At 38.8% G+C, this 27,672-nt stretch overlaps 1 protein-coding gene across 2 annotated transcripts in view; it reads right to left on the bottom strand.

Moving 5' to 3' along the window:
* ZRANB3 (zinc finger RANBP2-type containing 3) overlaps positions 1-24,012 on the bottom strand; it is a 41,111-nt gene extending 17,099 nt beyond the window's left edge. For both annotated transcript variants that reach the window (XM_077784907.1, XM_021548723.2), the window contains exons 1-5: positions 23,812-24,012; positions 18,551-18,703; positions 5,751-5,769; positions 2,935-3,113; positions 273-504 (exon numbers count right to left, since the gene is read on the bottom strand). In XM_077784907.1, the coding sequence (XP_077641033.1) occupies positions 273-504; positions 2,935-3,113; positions 5,751-5,769; positions 18,551-18,702 (582 nt within the window). In that variant the 5' untranslated portion in view covers position 18,703; positions 23,812-24,012. The remainder of the gene's footprint in view (positions 1-272; positions 505-2,934; positions 3,114-5,750; positions 5,770-18,550; positions 18,704-23,811) is intronic.
* Positions 24,013-27,672: the final 3,660 nt, after the last annotated feature.

Raw genomic sequence — 27,672 nt, 5'->3', positions numbered from 1 at the left:
TACAAAAACCACTATCTCGAGTCACCTGTGCACAAGCTTGAAACAAGTTTGAAAATCAACTCAAACAAAATTGGTTTAGATCATTATAACTGTCCTTCCTGATGCAGCCAGTACAATTTTTGATGTCATAATGCATGTAATTGAATATATTCAGCGAAATTACAAAACTGAAAATTTATTACTGATACTATCTGCAAAAAAAAAAAAAAAACCAAAAACCCAACCAAACAAAACCAAATATAAGAACAAATATAAGACAACATGTCAAATACCTCTTCAGGTCTTCCTAGAGCAGGAGTTCCAGTAAGGAGAACAGCTCTGAGAGCGTTCTGAACAATTGGCAGTAAAATCTTGCTACGGGTGGCATTTCTGGATTTCATATAGTGCGATTCATCAATCACAACCACCTTAAACTTCTGCCTGTACAAAGTGTCTACCAAAGTCTGTGCATCAGATGTCAACAGCCCATACCCCAGAATTGTTACTTTGCTTGTTGATATTCCCCTGAAAGAGAAAATCCACAAGTTTTCTTAGTAAATTTTTACTGTAGGACAATTAATATAGCAGAGAGATTGTAAAAAATTAATCTCAGAAGGTATGTGTGTCTCCTTTCGGATTGATTGACACGTGGGCTGTCAGGCTAACAACAACAGCTTTTGGTGTTTAAAACATCTCACACTTCTCAACCACACACATTTCATAACTATTTTCAGAAGGCACACATTGCATTTCAAAGGAATTTCATTTAACTGGATCCATTGCTTCACCCTGTGCTCCTTTCTGGGGGCACCCCATTGGAAAAATCCACTTTGTGGACAAAAAGTTACACACAAGCCAAGATCTTACTTAGCACCCAAACACCTGAAGTAATTATTACTTCAGTTATGTCTCTGTGCAAGCTTTCTACTGCTCTGGGTACAGAGATTCCCCTCACCAGCAGTCTGAGAGGATTAAGCAGACTGCCCCTGAGTATTTGGGCACTGTGACAGTACAGACTGGGCTGAACCTCACCACCTGGAAAAACCATTCCTGTCAGAGCTGTTTTCCAGCTTTTTTGCTTAAATAGAACAAGAAGAAAACAGAAAAAACCTGGAAGCACAGAGTCAACATGGCACAAGATGAAAAAATGATATTTAATTGAAAATGAAGTTTTAATAACGAATTTCAAGACGTATACAGGTCCATGGCATGAACTGATTTTCACATCACTAGAGAGCACTGTGGTCCTTCAGGAGCAGCACAGGAACTCAAAGCTGTTAGACACACAAGTCATCAGGATGGGGTCATAGCTGGTCTACCCATCTGTCACACAGCACTGCCCTGCTGGCATCATTTCTGTTTGTTCTTCAGTAGCAAGAGATCAAGACACCAAGCAAGCTAAAGTTTGCTTGAGGATTTAAGAGGAAGAAAGTAAATGCAGCTACACATTCATGCTCCTGGATATGGAAGGTGCAGTGGTTTGAGCACTGGCACTGTGGGCACTGCAAACTCTGGCTGTCACTAAACAGATAAATGTGGCAACCAGGAAAGCAGAATTTTCCCTTACCCTTTCTGAAGGGTACAGAAAAAAAATTACAAATAAACTTATTTATTTTAGTGGAACCAGTTTATTCAAGAAAATTCCATTTTCATATTTGGCCAGAAATTACAAACCTAAACTGATCCCTAAGTTTATTTTAACCTTTTTTAATCAAGAAGTAAACACTCAAGCAGTAAACTTAGTTCTTGAAGTTTTTAAAAAAAGCCAAGTATTAAACTGAGAGAAATCAAAGCTTAACATATGGAAGCAGAATTTAATGAAATGCTAAACCAAATTTGGCAGCTGTATTTTTACATTTTCTTACACATGCATGAAAGACTTTTTAATGTTAAAATATTAATTAGTTCAACAGTAACATCACTTATAGCTAGGAAGCCTCCTGGGAGTTAAATGAGCAGAAACCCAAGCTTTCATCTTTCCTTGTTTTTGAATAAAAATACGTAATAATAGTTAAGGTAAGTAGTTAAGCTACTCTTTAAAAAAAAGAATCTTAAAATGAACAGAATTTCATCTGCCATTTAACTTTCCCATCATTTTGTCTAGTCCACATTTCCCCTTTATGCATCCAGCACTATAAGCACCAAGTACCTTTCAGATAAATACCTTTAGAAAAAAAAGCTAATTTTACTTTCCATTTCCTGTAATGAACTTTAATTTTGACTAGCAGTAGGAATTACCCTTTGATGAAGCTTTCAAAATATATTTTTAGTTGGATTTCTGTGGTTACCAGGAAGATTCCAAACAGCACATCTTGGCAGTCAAGTCACTCTCTGATATTCCCAGAAAACATGAAGATCAGTCTCCCTCACACCAAAGTTTTAGAACATCATCTAAATATTAGCATAAAATCAACCAAGTCATTTACAGTAAAGCAGACAAAAACCACCCTTGCAATTCAGGGTAATAGGAGAGTTATTCTAATAACACCCAAGACATAGCCTCTCTGATGAATTCATGCTATTAAATCTAAAGATAGAAAGCGTAGGTCATGATGACCTTTTCAGTTATTTAGGGATTACTTATTCAAACTTTCAAATTTTCTCAGTGTGCTAAATGGAATTCTAACAGTAATTACTTCCTTATTTTGTAATGTACACCAGAAGTTCTCCCAAAATGTTTTACAGAAGCTAATGAGTTCATCAGAGTTGAGAAATAACTGTGTATGTTCAATTTGAGACACACTGAAGTAATCTAATTTTCAGAAGACAAGCATTTGCTACTTTGCAAAAAGCAGATGCCTCAACTTCAATGCAAATGAGTAACTACTATAATACAAGAACAGAAAACTGGGAGGAGTGGCTGATAGCCCAGAGGGTGTTTCTGATAGCCTAGAGGGTAGCCCTGAGCAGGGGGTGGTGAGCAAGCCGCTCTAGAGAAGAACAAAGTGTACTCACCCAATATCAGTTTTGTTCTGAATGATGCTAATGTCATCTGGAGAAAGTTCTGGAATCCACTTCTCTATCTCATCCACCCAAGGGTATCTCAGAGAGGAAGGCACTACAATTAAGAGAGGCCATTCATTTTTATAGTAATATGAAATGGCAATTGCTTGAATTGTTTTTCCTAGTCCCATCTGGGAAAATAAAAGAAAAAAACAATATTAAAACCAGAAGTCTCTGCTCAGAAAGCATATTCCATTCAGAAGAGCCCAAAAGATTTTGCAAAGACAGAACCAAATCAAGGAAACCCAGTCAAAGAGCTGCTTATGTAGATGTATTTAATTATTACTTTGTTACCACAGATCATCCTTATGAAACAAGATTTTCCTAGCTGAATGTATTAATACATGTATTATATCTGGTTAGCTCATCAAAGTCAGAAGAACTATTTCCATTAATCTCAGAACATTTTCAGTTCAGAGTCCTAATAGGAGAGACTAAAAAAAAAAAAAAAATCAAACTTTTTAATTTGTTAAGCTACCAAAAACATTTTTAAAATACTATGCAAAGGAAAGAAAAATTTAGGATGCCTTCTTACAATAACAACTTTGTCCTCAATTGCATAGGCAAGTGAAGAACAAAGAGCTTTGGGTTTGACCCAGTGAGGCAACAAAAAGCAACTACTGCTCTGATTCACCAGGGCTGATGGTTTCTCCTTGGCCTGCACCACAGATGAGAAAGTGAGAATTCAGATGTACAGACAAGGGGAAGAGTCAAAAGATTTACATTTAACAGGAAAGTACATATTGCCAAGGTGGGAATGCTCCCATCTGTGAATAATCATGGCAACAGATGATTATGAGATTCAGAATTTATGGCTTTGTTTAAAAGATATCACACACTTTCCCTCCTCCTCCCCAGATTTTATCAAAGAATACAGCTATTTTCTCTGCTTGTTCACATGGCAAGAGACAGTTCCAAACTCCTGTGAAACACCAAAGCAGAGATGGGCCTTAAAATGCTCTGGGCAGGTTTTCCATGGAGTCCAGTGGAGATTTGAGTGGATTTGCTGCTATCTAGCTACTTACAGCAGTGAGACGTAAAACAACAACTTACATCTCCAGTACTGAGTCTAAATGGACCGACTTAATGATGTAATAAAGAGATTTCCCAAGTACAAAAGAAAACAATGCATTTTTCTACTATTACTAGAAAGAAAACAATAGGAAAGCTATTGTGATACTCAGTTTCCAGTCAAAATTCCAAGTTTTCATTAAAATCTTCCTGCAAGTCCCCCTTGTGTTACCAGGAGTACTTAGGTCATCTGAAAATAATTCCAAGTGAAAAAAAAACCCAATAAAATAACGTTAACTTTTAGTTTCCTGCCACGGCTGTGTCTCTAACTCAGGCTGTGCAGGCCCTGGTGATAATCCAGGCACTGGGTTGAAATGAATATGGAATAAAAGCAAGGCTTTTATCATCAGCACACCCAGGGCTGGATGCAGATCCCACAGAGCTGAGCAGCAGGTAGGTAACAATGTGAGAGATTAGAAAAACTGGAGAAAATATTATGGTCTTGAGTTTTGATATAAACCCATCTTTAACCCGCATCGAAATGAATGACACTGAAATTTTGGGGGAAAAATGTTGTCTCCCCCCACTCTAAGAAGAAATAGAAACATATTTGTAGATCACCTTTCAAAAAATACTGGTTTTATCTTACTTTAATCCTTACACAGCCCAGGGATGTGTAGAGTAATTCTCTGACCTTGAGTTTTCTCCCATAATTTCTTTTTACATACAAGCTCACAATACTGATACTTAATTTTACCAACATTTTCTTATTTAGAGATATGTCAAAAAGCACATACATGTCAAAAAGCATACACACCAGTGCACAATACTTCCTCCAGTGCCACACCTATTGTCATTACAAAATAGACAATCTTTATTTTGGAATAAATGTACCTTCCAGGACTTTTTATTGCTAACATAATTATGCACAGCTCATTTTCTAGTTCAAGGAGGGAAATAAACTGTTTTAATAAGAAAATAGCTACTGCTGATATTTTGATTTTTCCCAAGCTTCCCTTTTCCCCTGAATACTTTTGTATTCTCCACAGCTCCTAGATATTTTGCATTCTATGCCAGGATAGTTTATCTCCAGATGTAATGAGATTTTTATGGTACGAGGAGATGCTTAAATCCCAGTAACTCATCTCCCTCTCCCTCCTAGTGTGTCAAGAAAACCCAAATTGGAATTGTGAGACTACAGCAATTCTCTTTTTGAGAAAGGTTTTATACTGAACAATTCAAGAACATTATTACAAAAATGTCTTATCTGGGGGACGAAATGCTGGACTCCTATTTCCCTGATATGGAATACCACATATATTTTTAAATGTATGGACAATGAATTTTACTATTACTACTTGATTAGATCAGTTAAAAAAATCATCTTTAGAAACCATATCTGTTAAAAATCTCTTTGGGCCAGGAATGTCTAATAATGCACTAAAAATAACTTGCTATGCAATTATAAAGCACTTCAAAAAAATCAACTGAGTCAGTGTTTTTAAAATTTAACTGTACAGGAGATTTAACCTATAATTAAAAGTAACCTTTTAAAGTTTTCTCAATGATTCTTCTAAACTTATGTCAAGTTTCAATTTTTGCCTCACTTAGGTATTTTCAGGATATCTGCTGATATCTATCACACAAATTAGGATTCTTTTATTACCAGCCTTTCTGCCCAAACCTCTCAGACAAAAAAAGTCACATCTGCACAAAGTGCATTAAGACAGTGTTAGAGGAACAGGAACATCACTTACCTCATCAGCAATCATACACCTAAGTAAGAAACAAAAACAGGAAAGAAAAGCAAAAATTAATACAAAATATAATACATAAATGAATACTTACAAATTGTTTACTATAAATTTAAATTCTGGATGAACAGAACCAATTAAAGGAAAAAAAAGGTGTTTAATTCCCCCAGATATCATCTACAAAAAGTGACTTTGGTATGAACTGAAAATAAATACAACAATTATTCAAAAAAGGTTTATTCGGTTTGCTGGCATTAATGCAGAACTTGCAATTGCAAAACAGAATTTCTGCTTAGGTCCAGGGACAGAATAATTGTAATCATAAGAGACACTTCCAAGGCAAGAAGTGTATCTTCAATTTTCTCTTGTCTTTCAGAAACAGCAATGCTTTTGATGCTTCATGATTGAGGATTATTTATATTTCAGATTGATTTTAAAAATGTGCTTTCCAGAACTGTCACATTTGTTTTGAAACAGAAGCAGACACTCCCTCTCCCCCACCAATTCTACCAGCTAAAGTATTAGCAAATGAATTTGATTTTTTGCCCATTTTGGAGTCACTTGGCAATGCCACTCTGTGTAAAGACAATGACAACTCCAAGTCCCCTGTCATAAATAGCAGATTCTGTTCAGCATATTTATGTTCTGTAAACATTAAATGCCATCTTTGAGATGAATTTCTTAAAGGTATTTTAATCACTCCGGGATTCCGTATGTACCCATTGCACTGTGTAACTTAAATATAGTGCTCCTTCTGTGAAAAAATGGGAAAGATCTTCCAGGTCTTAGTGTCTTTAACAAAATCTAACACAACAAGATATAAACATTCTGTATTTTGATCCAGAAAAATCTTTCCAAGTAATACAGAACTGCTTTTTTAGTGGTAGTTACTCTGAAGTTAGTGTAGCTGGCCAAAAAAAATAAAATGTTTGATACTTTCAGAACTACAATAAAGTGGTGTTTGCTCACTCTACCTGCCAGTATAAGTTCCAGTGTCTACTAATTTCTGCAGTTTCTTTCAACTGAGGTAAAAAAATAATTCAAAATTAATTCTTCTACACCTTCATTTTTGTAAGCAACAAACTATCTATTTGTAATTGCTTTGCAATTTCCCCTCCCAGCTGTTAGGGATGGAGCAAAGACAACAGAGGAAGAAAATATAACAAAACAAAGTCTCCAAGTCTGCACAGATTTACAAAAGAATAAAAAGGCAGGAAGATAATTATTTTTAGTGGCAACTCATGATTGTGGGGCCTTAATGTCTGTGATTTGCAGCTGGGCAAAGACATTTCTTTGCAGACAACAAACACACAATTCTAATTTAAATATAATGTCAGTTTTTGCTCAAAGACTGTTCTTTTTTTTCCATTCAATACTCATTGTTAATTGCTTGAAGTGAAGTTTACAAAACAAGTCTTTCTTTTTTGCAGATTCTTTGAGGCCAACTGCTTTCAGTACATTAGTCATGTTTTTAAAACAGTTTGAGGCCTGAAATCAATTGGAATGCACAATAACCTACTGTTGCAGTAGTACTTACACAAATGCAGCAAATGAGTAAGACTACAACTAACAGCTACAGAGCAGAGACAGCTCAAGAATAAACCACAGACCTTCTTCAACAGTAAAGATGACTTATTGTAAGACTATCAGAGATGAACTACAAACATAGCAATAACCAAGTTGCATCTGGTAGCAAGAAAATGTGGTAAAGAGGACAGGAATAAACGTATTCCTTGCCAACTTCTGCTGCAAATACAGTATTTCTCAGCAAATCAACTTAAATTTTAGTAAAATTGCATAAATAGTGAAATATTAATTATGCCAGTTCAGACAAACAGAAAAAGTGAGAATAGGTACAATCCTATTTAACTTTTCTTTGGCATAGGTGAACTATTTGGATGCTCCTCCTTCCCTTCAGGATAACAACCAAAAATGAACAAATTCAGACTGATTTACAAATGGCTCTGACAATAAGAAACTGAATAGCAAAGAAAAAACTACCAACTTTAAAAGTATGTCAACCACAGGAGCATGTTTTCCATAAAGCTAGATTTCTTCATTAGAGTGAAATGAAGCCACTTAAACATTGATGACTTTATCTGCTGACAAATAAGAAATTGTTCTGCTTTGCTTTTTGCATTCATTTTCAGACTGTACTCATAAAATCTTTGCTGCTATAGACTATCTCCTGTTTTCATGTCATAACTTCCACTGATTATCTCCTTAAGTTAAACTTCTTAGGTAGCAGCAACAAAGTTGATGACTTCAAAATATTTATAGACATAAACTCATCATTTTGTTGGTGGTAAATGAAGGAAAGTACAAAGTAGCTGCCATCATAATAATAACAATAAATAATTTACCCATAATAACTCTGCAAACAGAGGTTATATAAATGATCAACATAGTTTTATCTTCCTCATTTCTGCAGTACCAATAGAAACAGAGCCACAGAAACACCCCTATGCTTAAAGCTGGATATCTCTGGTGATATTTTGCTACTAAGTATTCACTCTCTTCTCCTACCCAATGATGAAATTGCTTTGTCATAAGTAGTTGGGATTTTCTTCCTGTACTTGCAACCCATCCACTTTTCAGCATTTAAAATTTGACCAGACACATCACAGATGTGTCAATCATAGATTGAGGTCAATCAAGTGCACTACATTGGTTTTAAAGTTCCAGTTAGTTATCTGAACGTGTCAAGTCCTCTGTGATTATACCGTTAGCAACATGAATCACTGCTTGGATTCACATTGCTCAGACTCAAATTCCTCAAGTGCTACAGTTTTTTAATTGCTAATTATGCCAATTAATTAACATTATTTGACACTAACACTTGACAAAATTTAAACATGGCACACAAGATTGAGTTTATGATACAGGTAGGAGTTAATGGAAGTGGAAATGGAGGATATTCAATTTATTTTGAAAGCATTCATCTGTGTAGCTTTCACAGTTTTAATATAAGAATTCTAAAGATGTCTGCCTAATGTAGTTACAAAACATAAGAAGTCCAAATTATTTTCATTGGATTCTAGGGCAATGAAAAGCAGCTTATAGAGGAGAAAAAAATCATGAAATGTCTCCAGTTTATAATCACAACAATTAGATTTGAAGTGTAAAGAACTTCCCCATCTTTATAGTCCACATCACACAGAACTTATAAGATAGTTAGTTGCACTAAGCTGCTAAAAAGCAATACTTTACATAATCTTCAAAATATGCAGCATCTATTTAAAACAAACTTCAGTATGTTCTACATTATTGCAGTCAGACAAGCTGCCAATATGGACATAAAGGTTCCATGCTGTCAAAAGCAGAAGAAACAGACCTTCAGCTACACTGAAGGGACAAATACGTATTTTTGTTTTACATATTTTGACTGCAAGAAGACAGACTTCTTGTTCTCTGAAGTTCAATTAGTCATTTCCTCTCAACTGGTAGTTACCCAATCTGAGCTTCATCATTCATGTCCCATCTGTTCATATGACACCTTAATAATAGCTCTATCCAAGAATATAAATCAGAGCTATGATACGCAGATTCATATCCTGTTAGAAGCTCAGCCCACATGGTCAAAAGTTTCAGAAAAGGGTGGAAAAAAATCATTTGAGATGTCTCAGTTGCACTTACTTTCAGCAGCAAAGTCCAACCATGCAAAAAGCACCAGTCAATGGCAAATTCTTTCAGATCCTTTTGCATTTAATCTTTAAATGTTCCCCTTCTTCAGAGTGAATCCTGTGGCTTGTGTGTGAATCTCTGTCCATTCATCAAGGAAATCTGCTATTTTTTTCCTAGCAGAAAGCAGCAGAATCTCATTGGGATGCAGTGCACATGCTGCTACAACCTTGCTACTATTCATAACGCCTCTGCAGTGTAGGGTTTGCAATGGCCCTTGGGCACAGTAGGATCTTTCACAAATAAGAGGGAACCATAGTTTGGCCCTCCACTAGACCGTAACAGCTCCAGCACTTTGAGGCGTATTAGCCTGAAAATAAAATATTTTTCTTTTATCAAGCAAACACAAAGAGCATGGATTGAGGATGCACCCTGGTGAGTGAACATGCCTGCAGAGAGCAAGGTCTGCTGTGCTGGTGCACCTCAGGTGCACACACATCCTGCTCTCCACTGAAGAGAACAATGCAAGCACCTGAGGCTGTACACAAACCCAGCTTTCTCCTGGATGTAGAGAATCCCACAGCTGAAGAGACCACCCGAAGCTGGATGAGTCAGAAGCCCAGAACCAGACTTTCAGCACTATCAGAATAGGCTTGGTACTTAATACCTTGTAAAGGTAACAAGCACCAGGCAAAGGTGCATTTATACATTCTTAAAACAGCAAACCTTCAAGTGAAACCTGAAGCAAGCAAAAAAACAGGGGAAGGAGCTAAGGAAGAAACCCAGAACTCCTGACAGAGCCCTCTGAAAGCTCTATCAGGAAAGCTCTGCCTCTAAAAAGATAGAAAGAATAATTTTTCAAACCTCAAAAAACACAGAAAGAGTTCCTGGTTGTGTTGATGTCAAGAAGATTGGAATCAGCTTGGCAAAGCAGAAGGCCAAGCAGATCTTAAAAATTTTATGCAGATGAGTTCACTGGAGAAGCATAAGGAAACTGAGGCTAAGCTCATGTGGCATATGCCATAGAGCCATACAAAAATAGTCTGCATCAGAAGGTTAATGCTAACACAGTTTCATAAAATGAATTTCAGGGAAGAACAAACATTTAAATGAAAATAATTTCTATTTCTGCGCTTCTGGGTTACATTTGGGTCACCCCTTTTGAAATGTCAGCAGCACTATTACCCTGCAAACAATACAGCTGAAGTTTATTCTATTAATTATGGCTACTGCAGTAAGGTATTTTTGTAAAGAGAAAATCTCATTTTGAACTTTACTCTTGGAGGAATATTGATTAACAACACACTGGAATTAAGGTCTCTACAACCAAGGATCCTACCAATTCAAACAGCTGGTGTTAGAGGTTTCGTGTAACTACAGAAATATTTGCAATAATATTCTCTTTAGAGAGTTGTGTTTCCTTACATGGTAGACTAAAAACTAAAGGGATACAGCAATCCAATACATCTGTTGCTTGCTTGTAAGGATAATTTAACTTCCTGATTGATTTTCAGCAGCTATTTATGCGGGAAAAAACACAAAGAACTGCAGGTAGCTTTTTCAGAACAAACTCCTTCCCTTTTAAATGCATTTTCCAAGGCAAACAGTCAAAGCTGCAGCACTTCATTTTTTAAAACAGTGAAAAATTTTGTTACTACTCAGGCAAATTAAAGCTGTTTTTTGTTAATGCAGGCTTTGGAACATGTTGTACAGAGGAAGCTTCAGTCTTTCTTTCACTGGTGTGGGTGTCCTGATATTCTTGGGATTCTCACCTACTCATGTGAGTCAGTTTTATATAACACTACAACATATAATTTACCTCCTACTCACAAGCCAACACTTCAGCACTAGCATCTCAACCAAGGGTTATTTAAGGAATCTGAACTTAGAACATTTTTATATAAAACTGCGCAAGCAAGTTTTATATACATATATATTACATTTGTGTGTCAGTAATCACAGCACGCAGTCCTAAAACTAGAACAAAGAGAGCTGACTCCCTTGCAACAATAATCAAGGGTGTTGCATCAAAAATAATGCTCCAGAAATGTAAAATCAATCTTACCCTTGCTCCTGAACTACACAAGGCATTTAGAAACCCCTAAGTAATAAAACCCCAAATTTTGATTTAACATAAGGTGCACTAAATTGCTACATCTGCATTGTTAATGGTTCTGAAAAGGAATGTAGAGGAGAATCATGCTGTCTTATGCTTTTCTCCAACACTCCTCTACATGTGACTGAAAAACCCACCTGAAATGTTTTATTAGTATTTCAAAGCTCTCAGACATGTGTTCTGGTATTTAAGCTTTGGTAAAGATGTGTGAAACAACACACAACAAAGTGGTCAAGTTGAAGGTTATAAGCTCAGACATGTCAATAGGTTTTGAGAATATATTAATGGAACAGTTAGGTTAGAAAAACTTTCAGCCAAGAAGACACCCAACAATGACAGTGAAAGCTCCTCATCTATTCAGTCACTGGCTTCAGAGACAAATGGTTCAGCAGCTGACTCAATGCAAGAAAACAGAATAGCTTCTACTATTTTCAGCTACTGATAATCGAGGCTGCACATGTTTGTTAACCTTGCTGTTAACTGGCATGGCTGAAATACCTGTGAGCAGCAGTAGAAGCCTTCCTTAGTGTGCAGCCTACTGGCTTTCAATGAAATGGAGATACTTATCACTACTTTCCCAATAAACTCTGGTGATCTGGGGTACTTTTCCCTTGTGCCTATATTCTTCCTCTCCTTCCAACTTGCATTAAGTCAGTCAGAATGTGACTCACACTCGTTTAAAACCTTATTTCTATTCACTCCCCTTAAAGTAACTTGCCTCACATTCAGAACTGCTCCCTCCCCTTTGTCCTGCAAACCTTCCCTGCACACAGCTAACACCAATTCATTTCCCCTTCCCCCTCCTTTTATCACTGTTGACAACATACTACCCACACTTGTAATCTTTATCTATCTTGGTTCTCCTCTTCCATTCTAACAAATTGTGCCCCACATTTCTAAAATCTGCATTTTCTTCTCTATTCATGCTGCTACAAGTCCAGGGTTTAAACCCAGGTAAATTCTCACATTTCTACCACTGGGCTTTTTCTGTTCTTAAATCTTCTTTTTTTCTTTTTCACCCCACATAGTTCCTCTCCTGAATTATATCCTAGATTCACTTACTGACAATGCATTTTTTGTTCTATTTGAATTGCTTCCCAGTTCCTCCAGCATCACTTCCAAACAAGCTTCCCTGGCTACGAAAGCTCTGCAGAATTTGGCTCAGTCTCTCATTCATACTTCCTGCATCTGAACCTCATTCTGTGAGCTAGCATCTTCATTTATTCATCCCTCTCTTCCTTGGCACTTCTGAAATGTGAGATGTACTCTGAATCATTACAAACCAGCATCTTTAAAAAAATGAAATCTTTCTTCAACCCTCAGAGCTGAAATGTATTAACTGTTTGATCCTTTCCATATTCACTAAATAGCAATCCCATTCTTGTTCACCAGAGATTACTTCTGTGCTTTGTTCTCTAAGACTGGAGATAACTCACCTGTTATCATGCAGGTTTAAAGACCCACAATTTATCACAAAATTGTAATAATTTTATACATCTGAGTTACTGAATATATTGGAATAAAAATGATTTCTTTCTTACTCTAGCAAGAGACTTATGCCTTGTTTCAAACAGCTTTTTCAGGCTATCTAACTACAAACCACTGAGACTAGAGACAGGGGAAAAAAAAAGTTACAATTATTTTTCTTCCAGTCTGATCTCTGCTGTCAAGTTATAGAAATAATGGAGACTCGTTGATGGCACTTGATGCTGCAAGCCACCAAAAACAAATTAAAAGGTAGCATTTGAAGAAATACTCATATTAAAAAAAAAGTGAAGGTAATTTCTTTTTCTAACATGCAAATTTAAGTAATTTGGCTTTTATTGAAGTAACTGTAACTGGGAAAAGTTCAACAGTAGTCTGTAAAATATTTTTGTAAGTGTTCCTTTAAACCATAGAGCTGATTCTGAAAAAAATATCAGACAATGGTAAAAAGCAGTTGGCCTTGCATTTAATCACAACATCAACTTGCAGAAACCTATGACCTTTCAAACAAAGGACAGAAAAATTAGATATAGACAGTAAGAGATATATAGATATGCAACCAGGCTTAGTGCTTCCAAATGGAATTGAAAGGCAAATCTATTCTTTAATTCATAGCTACTGTCAAAGACAAGAAACTGAAGAACAGAAATACACTGAAAGAGCAAATCAATCAGCAATCCTGGATCAAAAATAGCAAAGATAAAAGCAAAGTAAAACAAAAGCTCTGCTAACTTAAAAAGGCAATACAAGACAGAAAGCAACAATTGCATTGGACAGAAGGTGAAAGGAAGATTAATAGACAACATAAAACCCAAAAGCAAACTCAGTAATGATGACAAAAATAACAGTGAAAGTGAAAAATAGCTATAGGAAACTGTAAAACAAAAGGGTCTACTGCTCTAGCACAAACTGCATTGGAGTGCATGGACTGAACATATTTTCTCTTTCTGGTGGATGATTCTGATGGAATCATTAGCTTCCAAAATCCAAAACTATAGCTTCCTTAGACACCCAACTCAAATAAAATTATACCTTTCATACTACTCAATGGATAATACATCCTAGAAAGTTAAAGAAATATGTGTAGAAATTTGCATAAGAATTTAAATGGGACTTTTATCAGAAATTCCTCACCCTACAAAGGGCTGTGCCTGGGAATTCCAAGCATTTCTATTTGCTTCCTGCCCAAGAGCTGCCATTTCTATGGCCCAGCTGCTAAACCCTCAGCAGATTGTGTATGCTGTGCCTTTCTAGTGAAGCATCTTTCAGGAAATTATTATTTGAACCTTTGGTGTTTTGGTCAACTTTGAAGATGGGAGAGAGGGAACTAATTTCTACAAGGACTTGTAATTTTTGAAGTAAAAGTCTGTTTTAATTAATAAAGAGATAATTATGTATTCTCCCTGTGTAACTTGATAGAGATCAGAGACACTGTGAATGGGAAAAAATACTATTTTGAAGTGTAGGCAACTGACTCAATATTATAACAGAGGACATTTCCATTTTCTCTAATGTTTTCACTGCCATAATGGTTCTCTGTAGCCCATTATCCAAAAAAGTTAAACACTATAAAACGTTTTCTTGCTCTAGATAGGGACTACCTAATAAAACAATTTCCCTTGCATTAAAACTGATGCATGAAAACATCTGTTCTTAATGGCAGATGTGAACTCTGCACATCCTGATATTGCCATCCATGGTAATTTTCTTTTTTTACTGTGTCTAACAGCATTAGACCAGCATGTATGGGAGATTAAAAATCATATGCTCCTGAATATATATAAGTGAATGTATTACCTCTCAAACTTACAGAGGAAACAAGACCATTCTGGTAAAATAGTTTGAGCATACAATTATAATGGAACTGCTTGTTACATGGGTGGTAAATATCTCCAAGTCCTCTTTTGCATCCAGTTTAAACAAATTGTTCTGCCAACATGCCTAGAAAGAAATATATCTGTGTGTCTGAAGGCATCTTTTACAGATACCATCTACAAGACAAGCAATGCTAAATAATGATGCTTGCAAATCACATGCTGACAGTTTTTATTACAAAACTTGATAAAGCATTTAGTGATATTCAGTAGCATGAGACCTAAATTTCAAATAACAGTATGCCTCTTTTACAGCGTATTCAGGTGAACAAACTGTTTGTTTTACTAGACAGACATCACACACTTCTGTAAAGAGAGGATGTAAAACAAGAATAGATTGTAAAAATAATTGTGACTTTCCAAGTATGGACAAACAGCAGCTGCAAAAATCAGTAATATTCAAAGAGAGATGAGAGATCAAATGAGATTGAATACCATTCTTATCAACACCATCAAGTCAATTGCCCAAGTATCTCTGTATCCTGCATATTTTACCCAAACTTCCACCACATTTTCCAGAACATTGTGCTTCAACACTGCCACCTCTACAGTAACACCTGGTGACCCCACAGTGCTACCCTGACTTCTTAGGAAGTGGGGATTTGTCCACATCTGCCCAAACATGACTAAGAAGCAGCAGAGAGCAGAGAATTGCTCACTTCCACCTCCCAACAGCACACACACATCTGACCCCAACAACCCTCAGTTCTTCCTAAGCCTATTGCTAACGGGTCACATTCCTGGAAGGGACAAGTTGGTTGGTTTTTATGTAAGAGACAGTTCAAAGCACACACAAATAAATAAATACATATCATTGCTGTTTTTAAAAGTAACTTACACCTTCACTGAAAGAAAATCACAAAAATGAAACACTTTTCATGGATGTAAGTTGTGTGCACCCAGGTTTTCTGCACATTAATGTTTGGGGCTACAGACAATGACTATAAATTGTATCCATCCCTAGGCAGCCATTCCAAAGTGCATGTCTGAGGAATAATCTCTACTAAGGAATAAGCAGCCAGTCAGTTATTCACCTTTAAGGCATGTTTTTGAGATAAAAGGTGTGTTAACTTACACTGAAGCACACACTGTCTTTTTGGGTCTAGAATTGTAATTTCCTAGGAAAGTGCTAGGCAGTCTCTGTTAGATGAGATAATGCCTTTGGAGCATCTACTGGAAAAGCCCTTGATTCATTTACCAATGAATCAAAAATACAAATCACAACAGCATATTTATTTTATGCTTTGGGAATTAATAGCTTGCTCCCAGCCCCTTCCATGCAAAAAATAAGAGTTTGTTCTAATAATAAGTCCCTTTTCATGCTGGGTTCTTGTCTAATCTAAGATGATATTAATTGAATCTCTTCAGCCAACACTTGCTCTACACTAGTTTCCTACCACTCCAGGAAAGCATGGATTAAGTGATGCCTGTGAAGGGAATGCATAGCCTGGGGGAAGAAGAATGATGGGCAGAGATGCACATATTGCTCACTTCAAGCCCTATGCTTACATATTTTTTAAAATTAGAAAAGACACTTTTACAGAAAATATACCACTGGGAATACTGAAAGAAGGTTTAAATCATTATGAAGTACACAAAAGGGAAAGACTTCTGTGAAGCAAGGGCTGACAAACTAATATGAAAATTCAGCTACAACCACCAGAGGCTCTTGTTCTCTGTTTTGGGACAGGAAGAGATATAGATCTCTTGCATAAGCAAGGGACACATTTACAAAATACTCCTTGGGAAAGTTTGACTTAAAACACTTTATATAGAAGCTGGCTGAGAGTGTGCATACAATTCCTCAATGTGACCCAGCTTACATATAGAATTTACTGTGCCAAGCAGCAAGATTTCTTGCAGTCATGATGAACATTTTTTCATATGCATGTCACATGAAAACCACCACTGCTGGGTTATGCAAAACTCTTGTTAGTGAAATCCTTAAAGGAAAAAACCCAACACAAACCCATAACCCTAATGAAAAAAATAGAATTCCTTCCATGACAGAGAGTCATTAGACTAGGTATTTCAAACCTTTCTGAATACTTACTGCAGGCAATTGTTACTACTTCAACAAAAAGAAGAAGCATCTGATAAAAATTTATCCAGTCCTACAGTTAAGCTGCTTCCCAAGGAACCTCTATATTACAGAATAGCTTGCAGAAGATTATGCCACTTTCAAATACATCCATTAGCCTACACTAATTAAATGTGTCGTTTTTAAAATTTTAATAGCTGCTGTTATTTCACTATTTGTATACACAAATATATACCTCAATTGCATTCTATGGCAGCCAAGGGCTTTGCATTTATTAAATTCTCTAACACATTTATTAAAAACTCTAACACAGGCTTTGCTATTCTACCAAAGTCTTAGCTATCTATTAAAATTATATCCACCCATTCTCAGGCTGTGCAGCAAGCAAGTGCCTGATATGGCTGGTGATCACAAGCAGTTCATGCCAATTCAGCACAAAGCATATCAAATCTCAGGCTCTCTTGTGAAGGGCTGGACTCATCTTTCTGTTCTGTCCCTGAAACCAGCAGCATAAAACAGATGGTTTGGTCATTCCCTGAGGCAGCACTGCTAAAGGGTTTTGGCCAAAGGAAAATAATCAAAGAGAAAAAAATGAAGAGATTTTAATTGATTAAAAGTTCCATGTAATTCTAAGAACTGCTGATAAAATTTTCCTTTCTAATTTTTCACTTTTAGAGGGAAAGATGCACATTTCTTTTCCCCTGAGAACAGTCACAAACATTAGCAAACAACCCCTTTAGGCCTTAAGTCTCTCCTTCTCAGCAAGATGCTGAAATAATCAGGAACTAATTTCATCCATCTTTCCCACACAGGCTACAGTAATTCTATTTGTGCCAGACCTGCCCAACACCATTCCTTTCCAAAACAACAGCATACAGTGGTTTCACAGCTTGAGGCTTCAATTGCTTACATTTCCTAGAATTTATTAATGTGGAAATAGCATTTCCCCCTTTCCTTTTTGAACCTGTAACTCACTAACAGGCTCTTACTCAGCAAAATATTTCAAGCCTCTGCAGCATAAACTGTGTTTTTTTATTTGCCAGGTACTTAATTGTTGAATGCCTACTCCATCCGCTGCTGCACTGGCTAACCCAGCATTCTGCAAGGCTTCTCCTGCTCTGCTGCTGCAGCTCAGTGAGCTCCAGAACACCCTGATTACACTCCAAAATTGTACCAAATTTAAAATAGAAAACCACACAGATGCATCAGGATCTGTTAGTCATTCCCTTTACAGCTCTACCATGCCATTAAAAACTAAAGAATCAAATGTGAATTAACTTATTTTAGGAATTCTCTATTAACATAACAAAAATGATGGTCCTACTGATACCAACCTCCTTCCACATGAGAACTTTGATACTACAATTCTTTTGCATAATGCATTATTAAACCTCTTAATTCTCTGTGGAAAAAAACCCCACAACTCATTTTAAACCATGTTACCTTACAGTTTATGAAAGATTTCTGCAATGTAACTCACCTAGGACTGCTGGTATTGAATAACCTTTGTAAAAAATGTTTACCTAAAGTAATTATTTTTAGCATAATATTCTTACTTACAACTATAGAAACATAAGTTTATTATTTTTCTACTTAATGTCTGCATACTTTATTTTCACATAAATTTTTAGCATGTGATACACTAAGTTGAATACAATAATCTTACCTGCCACTTCTCTGAAGTGCAAATACGATGCCCTTTTCCTGAAAAGGAAGCAGCTTCCTTCTCAGTCTTTCAGGTAGGAAGGACAGCTTAGCATCAACATCCTCTAACTGAGAGGCTTCGAGTGAAGGTGTTTCCTGGAGAGCACTGGCCATGCTGAACCAGAGGGAAACAAAAGAGAAAGAAGATATCTTACCTACATGGCAGAAGAGAGGATAAAGCTTGATGGAATAATCAATATCTACACAACATTCCTTGAGTTTTGAGACTTGTCTCTGGAAAGCATAAAGTTGTGCAGATGTTGGAGGAAGATTCCCTCACCTCAGTATCCATAAAATATTCTAACTATTCCAGGAGGAAGAGGGTAGCATGTGCCTCTTCCTTTACACTATGAAATAATTATTGTAGCAAACACCTTATTCACGAAAGGAAGTTATTTGCCATTCAAATCGAGCTTACTCATGGACACTGAAATATAACTCTTCTAGTAACATTTTGCAGAGGAGTTCCAGGAAAAAAAAGTACTACTTAACTTCTGATGATGGAACTAACAGTCCTTTAAATTTTTAACCCTAAAAAGTTAAATCAGAAAAAAATGAGAAAATATGCCCACTTAGGGAGAAGTGGAAAAAAAGAAGAAAAATAAAAGAAAAAATAGTTAAGAACTTTATTTCCCTAAGAAAGAAACAATCTTAAACCACAAAACTATCAATAAAAATTCTCATAGTGTGCTTAAAGATGAAAAATTTTGATTCTTCATTCATTTTTTTCAAGGGACAGTGTCAGAGCAGAAATATTCACTTTTGCTCTCTTTTAGCTTCAACAGACTTCAAGCAAACAAAAGCTTATATAGCTCAGTAGCAGTGCACTAACTGAACACGAAGAAAGAAACAAACCTTTGCAACAAAATAGTACCTAATTATTTTGGATTCATGGCCTGTGTCAGGAGCAGGATTACCACAGGAACAAAGAATGTCACCCAAAATAGGCTGCCTGGACTCTTAGCAGCACCACCAGGTTTGACAGCAAAATTCTGAACTTGGAGCACTCAGGTTTTTTGATAGTGACCTATTTCTGAAGCAATCTGGAGGAAGTCAGATGTGATGCAAGGCATGAGCTATCATATTGACGAGAGGGATGTGCTGAGCTCTGTGGTCACTCACACCTAGGACCCACAGTAACCTGCTTTTTGACAATCCCTGCTTACAAGGTGAGATAGACCTGGAAACAGTGTAAATGGTTGAAGTAAGAAGTATTAGAAAATAGGATCAGCAGTTTGCAACACACTCCTTCCCTGGAGTCCAAGTGAGGAGGCAGAACAGGCAGATGGATTCAGGTGAAACCACAGTCACAGTGAAAGAACTGCACCTCTGTTCCTAAGGAATTCTGCTTATGAAGCTTTGGCTACAAAACCTGGTGCACACTATTCTGACATGCTGTGGGATCACTGAGCCCCCTGCTCTGAATGCCTCACAGGCAATACTGTCTTAAAATCAGGGATATATAAAGGAAAAGAACAGAGGACTAGAAAGCACAGCAAATATAAATTATCAGGAACTTGTCACATCTGGAGGAATGTGACAAAATGTATGCTGCAAAAAGTAGCTGTCAGTACCGCTGTCAGGGAAAGGACAGAGAACAGGAACCAAATGTTCTGAAAATCCACAAAACTCTTGTGCAATTCCAGAAAAATTAGGATTTTGGGGGATCTGTCAGTGCCATTGCTAGTCAGGCTAATGACATTTAGGCAGAGAGAAAATGATTAAGTGCTTTTTCGGTTACAGGTTGAATTACAGGCACATCTACCAGGATACACATCAGGCATTCAGGGAAACGAAAAGAAAATGCCGTGGATGAGCCTCCAGGCCAGTTCCATGACATTCTCATTGTGGAAGAACTGAACAGGGAAACACTGGAACTTCCAGGCATTCCTTCTTGGGCCTCCACTACCACTTCTACAAGGAAGGGATGTTCAACCACAACCATGCTGACATAGCATTCTGCTGGGCAATGAGGAAAGAATAGTGAATTTAAATGTATAAAACTGATCAACACACAAATGTTGGGACATGAGCATTGCATTGACCGTGGCAATTTTTTCCCCTGTTTTTCTAAGTGGAATCTTTGGTACAGCTTTACAGAAAAAATATTCCTATTCCTTGCGCCTCTGGAACACTCAGCAGCAGATACAAGTACTGTGATGAGTACCAGGCTCTTTCATGCATGTCCACCACAGAGCTTAACTTAACAGAAGATGGAAAGCCCCTCTGTGCCCAAGACAAGCATTTCCCAGAAAAAAATTCATAAAGCTTCAATAAATAAATACCTGCTTCCACTCTCACTTGAGCAAACAGGAATGTTTCCATTCTAAATGTTGGGAAAATAACAATAATCACTTCAGTATTATCACAACATTTTCCACTGCATATTTTTTTCCTTTAAAAGTTAATTAAGGTATGATACTTAAGACTGCTGGCAAACAAACAAAAATTAATTCTTTTTGTAGAGCCACACGTCAACAATGCTGCAGGATTTGTGGGCCCAACAAAGCTGTTCAACACTCAGTTCTGAGATTCGCCTCTGAAGAAATTTGTGACTCATTTTCTCTGATAATTTTCCATTCTATAAATGCAGAGATAATAATGTACTTGTGATCAGCCCCCTATATAGCTTATTGTGAGTGACAATATGAGAATTAAATGTTAACATAATTAACTTTCTGTTGAACAAGATCATGACAAGATCCTTTCACTGAAACACTGAATAGGAACCATACAGTTTCAGAAGCATAGATCTGAATTACAGGAGGCCCATGAGTCAGTATATAGCAATACTACCCTGCAAAATGTTTCTGCATCAGTCATTAACAAGGTTAAAACTGACTTTGCAGATCTTAGAAAGCAGCAAAACAGAAAGCACTAACTTCCAGATATGTACCAGTTTTTGTTTAGTTTTTTTTTTTTCTCCAGGTGAGTGATTGGATAAATGAATGGTGAATACTTACAGACTAGGTGAATAATTAAAGAACTCCACATGTGGTGAACAATGGCTATTAAAACATATACAATGATCGTGGCAATGGTGATCATGTATGTTCTGAAACAGAGTACTTATGTACACACTGTAATAATGTCAAGAAATAAAAATAGTCTATTTAAGAAATAATTTAGTCGGTATAGCAGAAGAGCAATTTGTATCTGTTGTTCTAGTCACTGCAGATTTAGAAGATATAAGGGGAGAGGGAAAACCAGTGCATATATTCTCTAACTACAACTTTTCACAATCTTTTCTGTGTCCTTAATGTGCTGTAATTCAGATCACATCAACCTTCCCACATCCCCAGATCACCAGTTCTGGAGCTTCATATTTTTTCAGACGAAATAGACCTAAAAGGTTTTGTGTGGGGACCTATCTTTTCATTCAGAGACTTCATACAGCTGCACAAACTTCACTAGTTAAAAAAACTCAAACTCTAGAGTATTTAATAAAGTGATTTAATGGAAATCAGGGATGAAATAGTTAAATTACTAAACTGAGTAACTATTAATTTATTGCTTAAGTATCTCAGGACTAGATAGTGGTAAATGACCCCAGCTTTTAAAAGGGATGAGGAAGATTCATGGATCTACAACACAATTCTTTCATTGGATATAAAAAAAACAGTAAAAAATTATGAAATGCAGAACCCATAAACCCCAGGATAAATGATTTTATTTGATGGGAGTCACCATGTGTTTTGTAAAAGTGATTCCCATTTTTCCACTCTGATGAAGTTTTTCTGAAAGGGCTCTACAACAATGTACTTATAAACTATTCGATGCAGTCCAATTCCCACTGCTTTTCAAAACTGAATTAAAACAGTAAATTTTATAAACATATTTGTACAGTAACTATCATTTCCATGAAAACTTTTGAAGAAGTCTCTCAAACTTCCAAGAAAGCCAAGCTGCCATATAAAAAATATTGCACTGAAACTTTTTTTAAATTCAAGCAAGTAAACAGTTCATACATGAGAGAAACAACATCAGCAGTATTTCCAGGTAATCTGCTCCAACTTCTGTCATGTTCAATCAATCATAAATCATCTGGAAAAGTAAGTAGCTACTGAGGGATAAGCACAATGCAAACAATAAAATAAAATTTGAAAAAAACCAATGTTGAATTTCTTTCTAATCAGTGCTACTGCTATACTGCATTTCACTATAGGCCCTTATCCTTCCAGAGGCAGCAACTGAGACCCAGCTTTTTGAGGATATTACCCCTGGGGCTGTTTATTGGAAAGATTGATGCAAAACTGATGACAAGTTCAAGGACAACTTTTAAGTTTTTCAATAGCTGTTTGTCAACACAAGCTGATTACATAATTTAAACCCACTGCTTATTTTTACAGGCCACTAAGTATAGCCCTTTAATGCAGCTCAGCAGCACATGTCTAAGACAAATCAGTCTTTTCACTAAGGATTTTGCTTCATAAATTTCCTCTTGATGGACTTAACTGCTCCATGACTGCATGTTCAATAAAACTTAATAGGGAATTCAAGGCTCTAAGAACATCTTGGCTGATTGATTAATCAACTGTTTCACAGAATCAGAGAATTGTTTGGGTTAGAATGGACCTCTGGAGATCATCCAGACCCCCTGCCAAGGCAGGGTCACCTGGAGCAGGCGACACAGGAATGCATCTAGGTGGCTTTGGAATGTCTCCAGAGAGGGAAAATCCACGAGCTCCCTGGGCAGCTGCTCCAGTGCTCTGCCATCTCACTAAAGAAGTCTTCCCTCATGCTGAGGTGGAACTTCTGTCTCATTTTATGGCTGCTGCTCCTCAATCTGCTGATGGGCACCACTACAGTCTGTCACCATCCTATTGGCATCTGTCTTTGAGATATTAATGTGCATTAATGAGATCCCCTCTCAGTCTTATCTTCTCCAGACTAAGCAGGAGAAGACTAAACATCTCCCAGACTAAACATCTCCCCGCAAGATGCTCCAGACCCCTCATCACCTTGTGGCCCCCGCTGGACTCTCTCTAGCAGCTCTTGTCTTTCTTGCTCTGAGAAGCCTCCAGTGGGATAACATAGAATTGAAAGTCTATTCATCAGAACACAGCATCTTAAAGAACACTACACGAGAAAGCAATCAAACGGAGCAAAAGACACCACACAGTTCTTGAGCAGAGAACAGTTTTTCCACAGGCCGCTGTACCGTGCTGGAGGGAAGCGCACACCTCAACACCTGCCTGGGGGCACGTTTTTTATTTTACTTACGCAAGTCCCTGCAGCTGCAATCGCAGAAACACCTGAGCGCACAATGCGACGAGGCAGCGGGAGCAACCGCAAGAAGTGAAACCTGCGACAAACACGGGCTGGGGACAAGCAGCAGGCACCCGGCAGCTGGTCCCCGCCGGGCCCCGACGCCGAGCGCGCCCCTCCCCGGGCAGCCCTCACGGCCGCGGGCTCCGCGCTCGAACGGCCGCCGGGAAGTGACGCATGGCCAGAGGTCACGGACGGGAAGCGCTTTTGGGCCCGGGGACCGCTTTTTCTTTATTTTTTTTTTCTGCTTTTTCCACTCTTCTTGGCCCTGGGCCTCGCTTCCGCAGGAGCGAGTTAAAAATCATCTTCCTGCCGGGCCGTGCCTTGTGCTGGACGCTGGTCCGCTGGGGCGGGCGGGCTGAGGGAGCCGGAGGGGCGGGAAGGAGGAAGCGGGGCTGGGAACGGAGGGAAGGCGAGGATGGCGCTCTAAGGGCCGGGCTGGACGGGGCAGTGCCGCCGGCTCTCGGGGTTGGGAAGAACGATGAAGGCCAGAACGGGGCGAGGAGCCGGGGGAGCGAGAGGTTGCGCCCCCGACTACAGATCCCAGCCTGCCCCGCCAGCGTACGGGCGCCGTGCGGCTGCGGGAGCGCTGGCGCGGGGACCCAGCGGAACCGGGGAGGTGCTGCTCGGGATACACCTCAGGCCCGGGACCAGGGGAACAGCGCGGGTGAAGTGAAATCAGCCAGAGCACGGAGCGAAGGCCGCTCGCACCCCGCACTGCCACAGCCGCGGGATCGCTCCGTGCGCCCGCGGCCATGGGCTGCAAGCAGGGGGCGGGCCCTGCGGTGCCGGTGCGCCGCTCCTATTGGTGCTCGCGTTTGTCTGTCAAGGCGGCCGTGCCCTCCGATTGGCCGCCGCCTTCCGGGCGGGCTCGGCTTCGCGTAAGCGCCGAGCGGCACCACTCCGCGGCAGCGCCGGGGGGAGTGCGCCGCGACGTTTATTTGTCGGAGTGGCTGTCAATCAGTAGCGTCCCGCGCAGCCATTGGTGGAGACAGCCCGGGGGCGGGGCCTCTCTCCCCGCCGCGGCAGCAGCAGCAGGAGGAACCCGAGCGGCGCTCGGCGCTGGGCTCGGCGCCCCTCGTGTGTGAGGAGCCGCCACCCGCCGGGCGCGGTGTCCCGGGAAGGAGCCCGGCTACGAGCCCGGGAAGGAGCGCTCCGCCCCGGTGAGGAGCCCGGGGTGCCGCCGGGGAAGGCGCTCCGGCGGGCGGGGGTCGCAGTGCGCTGAGGGAGGAGGGGGGCCGCGCCCGCAGTGCGCAGCGCGGGGGCAGCGCTGAGGGAGGGGGGTGCGGCCGCGGGGCCGTGGGTGCAGCCCGGCCGGGGGTCACGGTCCGGCGGGGCCAGCCCGGCCCTTCCCCTTCCCTAATATAGCCAGGGCTGGCTGGAGTGGGACACAGGGCTCTTCGTCTATTATGTTTTCATTTTCTTAAAATTTCTGCCGCACGTTGGATAATTTTGCATGTGGGTATATCTACCATATTGTAGTGTAAAGTGTAAGTGGACTTGAGAGCAAGCTACGTCACGGCCTGTTTTTTTACCATCTCTTTATAATACGTTTTTAAATGAGTTTTCAGCACCGAAGAAGGGTTCACTTTATGAGGAAGATGGAACGAGATAGAAAAAGAAGTGAGGAATACTTGTTTTTTACCTGGGGTCTAATTATTCAAATTATTCACGTGAAGAGATTTGTAGACAACCTACATGTTGATGGATTTGTGTGATGTCCATAGAAAGCTGGATTAGAAGGAAAACAAAAAGAGTGGTGCACGCTTTGCTTAGGGTGCATTGCCACATAGTACAGTCTGCCTTAATAACAAACATTTAATGTTTGTTATCTTGCAGTGGTTTTGCTAATAGTCTTTGATTTTAAATTTTGATGCTCCCTTCTCATTTACCTGAAACTGAAGAGATCTTGTGTGCCCAAAGCAGAATAGGGAATGTGTTGGGTTTTTTCTCTTGCAGTGTATGCCACTGGCCTTTTTCTACTGAGTTATTAACCTGCAATTTTTAATGGGGTTGCTTTCTCATGTCTTGTCTTCCACAAGGAGTAATGTATTTGAGACATGCTCTTTGGCTGAATATTAAGCAGCAGTTTTACAGGGCAGTATGACTTGTGAATGTTAGATTAAGAATATATGTTTACTGTTGAAGTGAAAGGTAAATTGATGTTCTGATTATTTTTCAAAATGTTTTTTTCAAATAATTTGCTATTCAGGAGAAAGAAATGGCAATGGAAACACATTTTCTTTGATGGTCTTCCATTGGCTTGGCATGCAGCTGATATTAAGCCTTTGTTTTGCAGTAAGTACTGTGATGTGAAGGGTTTGAGTATTTTGTAGAAATTAAGTCATTTATTGCTTGTACTCCTCAATTTACTGAAATCCCAATGGCAAAAATAATGTTAAGGCTCATGACCATTTAAATCTTGGAAGATCAAAAATGTAGTACTTGTAACTGCACTTCTTGGCCACTCTTTATTTTGGAAAACTGTAACTTGCTATCGAGATCAACTAGTACTTTTCTTGTGAATATCAGTAATTTTGAGGAGTGTGCAGTGTACCGGATTAAGTTTGTCAGTAGTGCTCCAGAAACTATTTCTTAAAGATTTGGGAATGGTCAGTCACTAAATTTGCTGCAGTAGTTGTCTGTATTTTAATTTTTTGTGTCTGTTAAGAGGAATAAAGGAAAAGTTGAGGAGACTGGTACTACTGCTTTGCTCTGTCTCCTCTTAAACACAATTCTGCCTCTGCCTTTTTTCTTCTTTTAACTTAGGTTTAGCTTTTTGCTTTAGTTTCTTCTCCTATTTCAGTATATTTACCTTACACCATAGGCTGTATTTTGTATTGCTTGGTTAAAGTCTGTCCGTGAAGCTGCTTCAAACCAGCTGAATGGTTTAGGACAAATGCTCTGGGCTCAGCTCTGGGTACAACGCAAATGCCATGGGTTTGGGGTTTACTTAAAAGTCAGTTTGCTGCAGTGGCCTCTAGTAATTCAACTTCAGGTCTTTGTATTGCCATTTTCACAAATCTACTTCTTCCCAGAGTTAATTTGACTAAGAGATGTAGCAACCGCATCTTTTTAAATACCTTTATGTGTTTAAAGTTTCAAGGTACTGTATTCCAGGCTTTTAAAAGTAACTGATACAGTTGCTTTTTTTTTTTTTTTCTTTGACACTTTGGGGAAAATCGGCTTTTTGACACATTGTTCTCTGTGACCGAGTCGTTAGGTAATGGAGCAACGTAAACTTTGTATTGGCTAACACGTGGCATACAGTTCATTTTATAAAAATCTTTTCAATATATTGACAGCATGATTCAGATTCGGTGAGCTAGATGACTATGCTTTAACTTTTACTACCTGGATGAAAATACGAACCACCTTGGATTAGCTGAAATGATTTGCATCTGAAATTTTTCAGCGTGCTCAACTTCTCATTTCAAAGATACAAAGAGAGTTAAGCAGCAGCCTGTAAATACGAAGTGCTGTAATTCATGGGTGTGACATCTAAGGAGATTTCGATAGGAGTGGGGGAGTATCTGTAATCCTGGCATCACTGGGCTCAAGGGCTGCAGAGGTGTTGAGCCCAGTCAGGATTTTGGTGGCAGTTTTCCCCTGTCCATCCCACCTAAAGAGTGATTCAGGGGGGTTTGTTCAGCTGCATTCCACATGGAACCTTTTAGTGATGGAAAGAGGAGTCGTTTGGCAGTGCAAGACCTGAATAATGAGGTCGTTCACACCGTATTCTTTAGGGGAGAAGAATCAATGTGAGTGCCTCGCTGTGGTGCTTACTCTGGCTGATAGGTAGTACATGTGCCATTA

The sequence above is a fragment of the Lonchura striata genome, chromosome 8, assembly GCF_046129695.1.
Source record: "Lonchura striata isolate bLonStr1 chromosome 8, bLonStr1.mat, whole genome shotgun sequence".
Lineage (NCBI taxonomy): Eukaryota > Metazoa > Chordata > Aves > Passeriformes > Estrildidae > Lonchura > Lonchura striata.
Note: the sequence above shows the minus strand (reverse complement) of the source record. Positions and strands in the feature narration are given on the sequence as shown.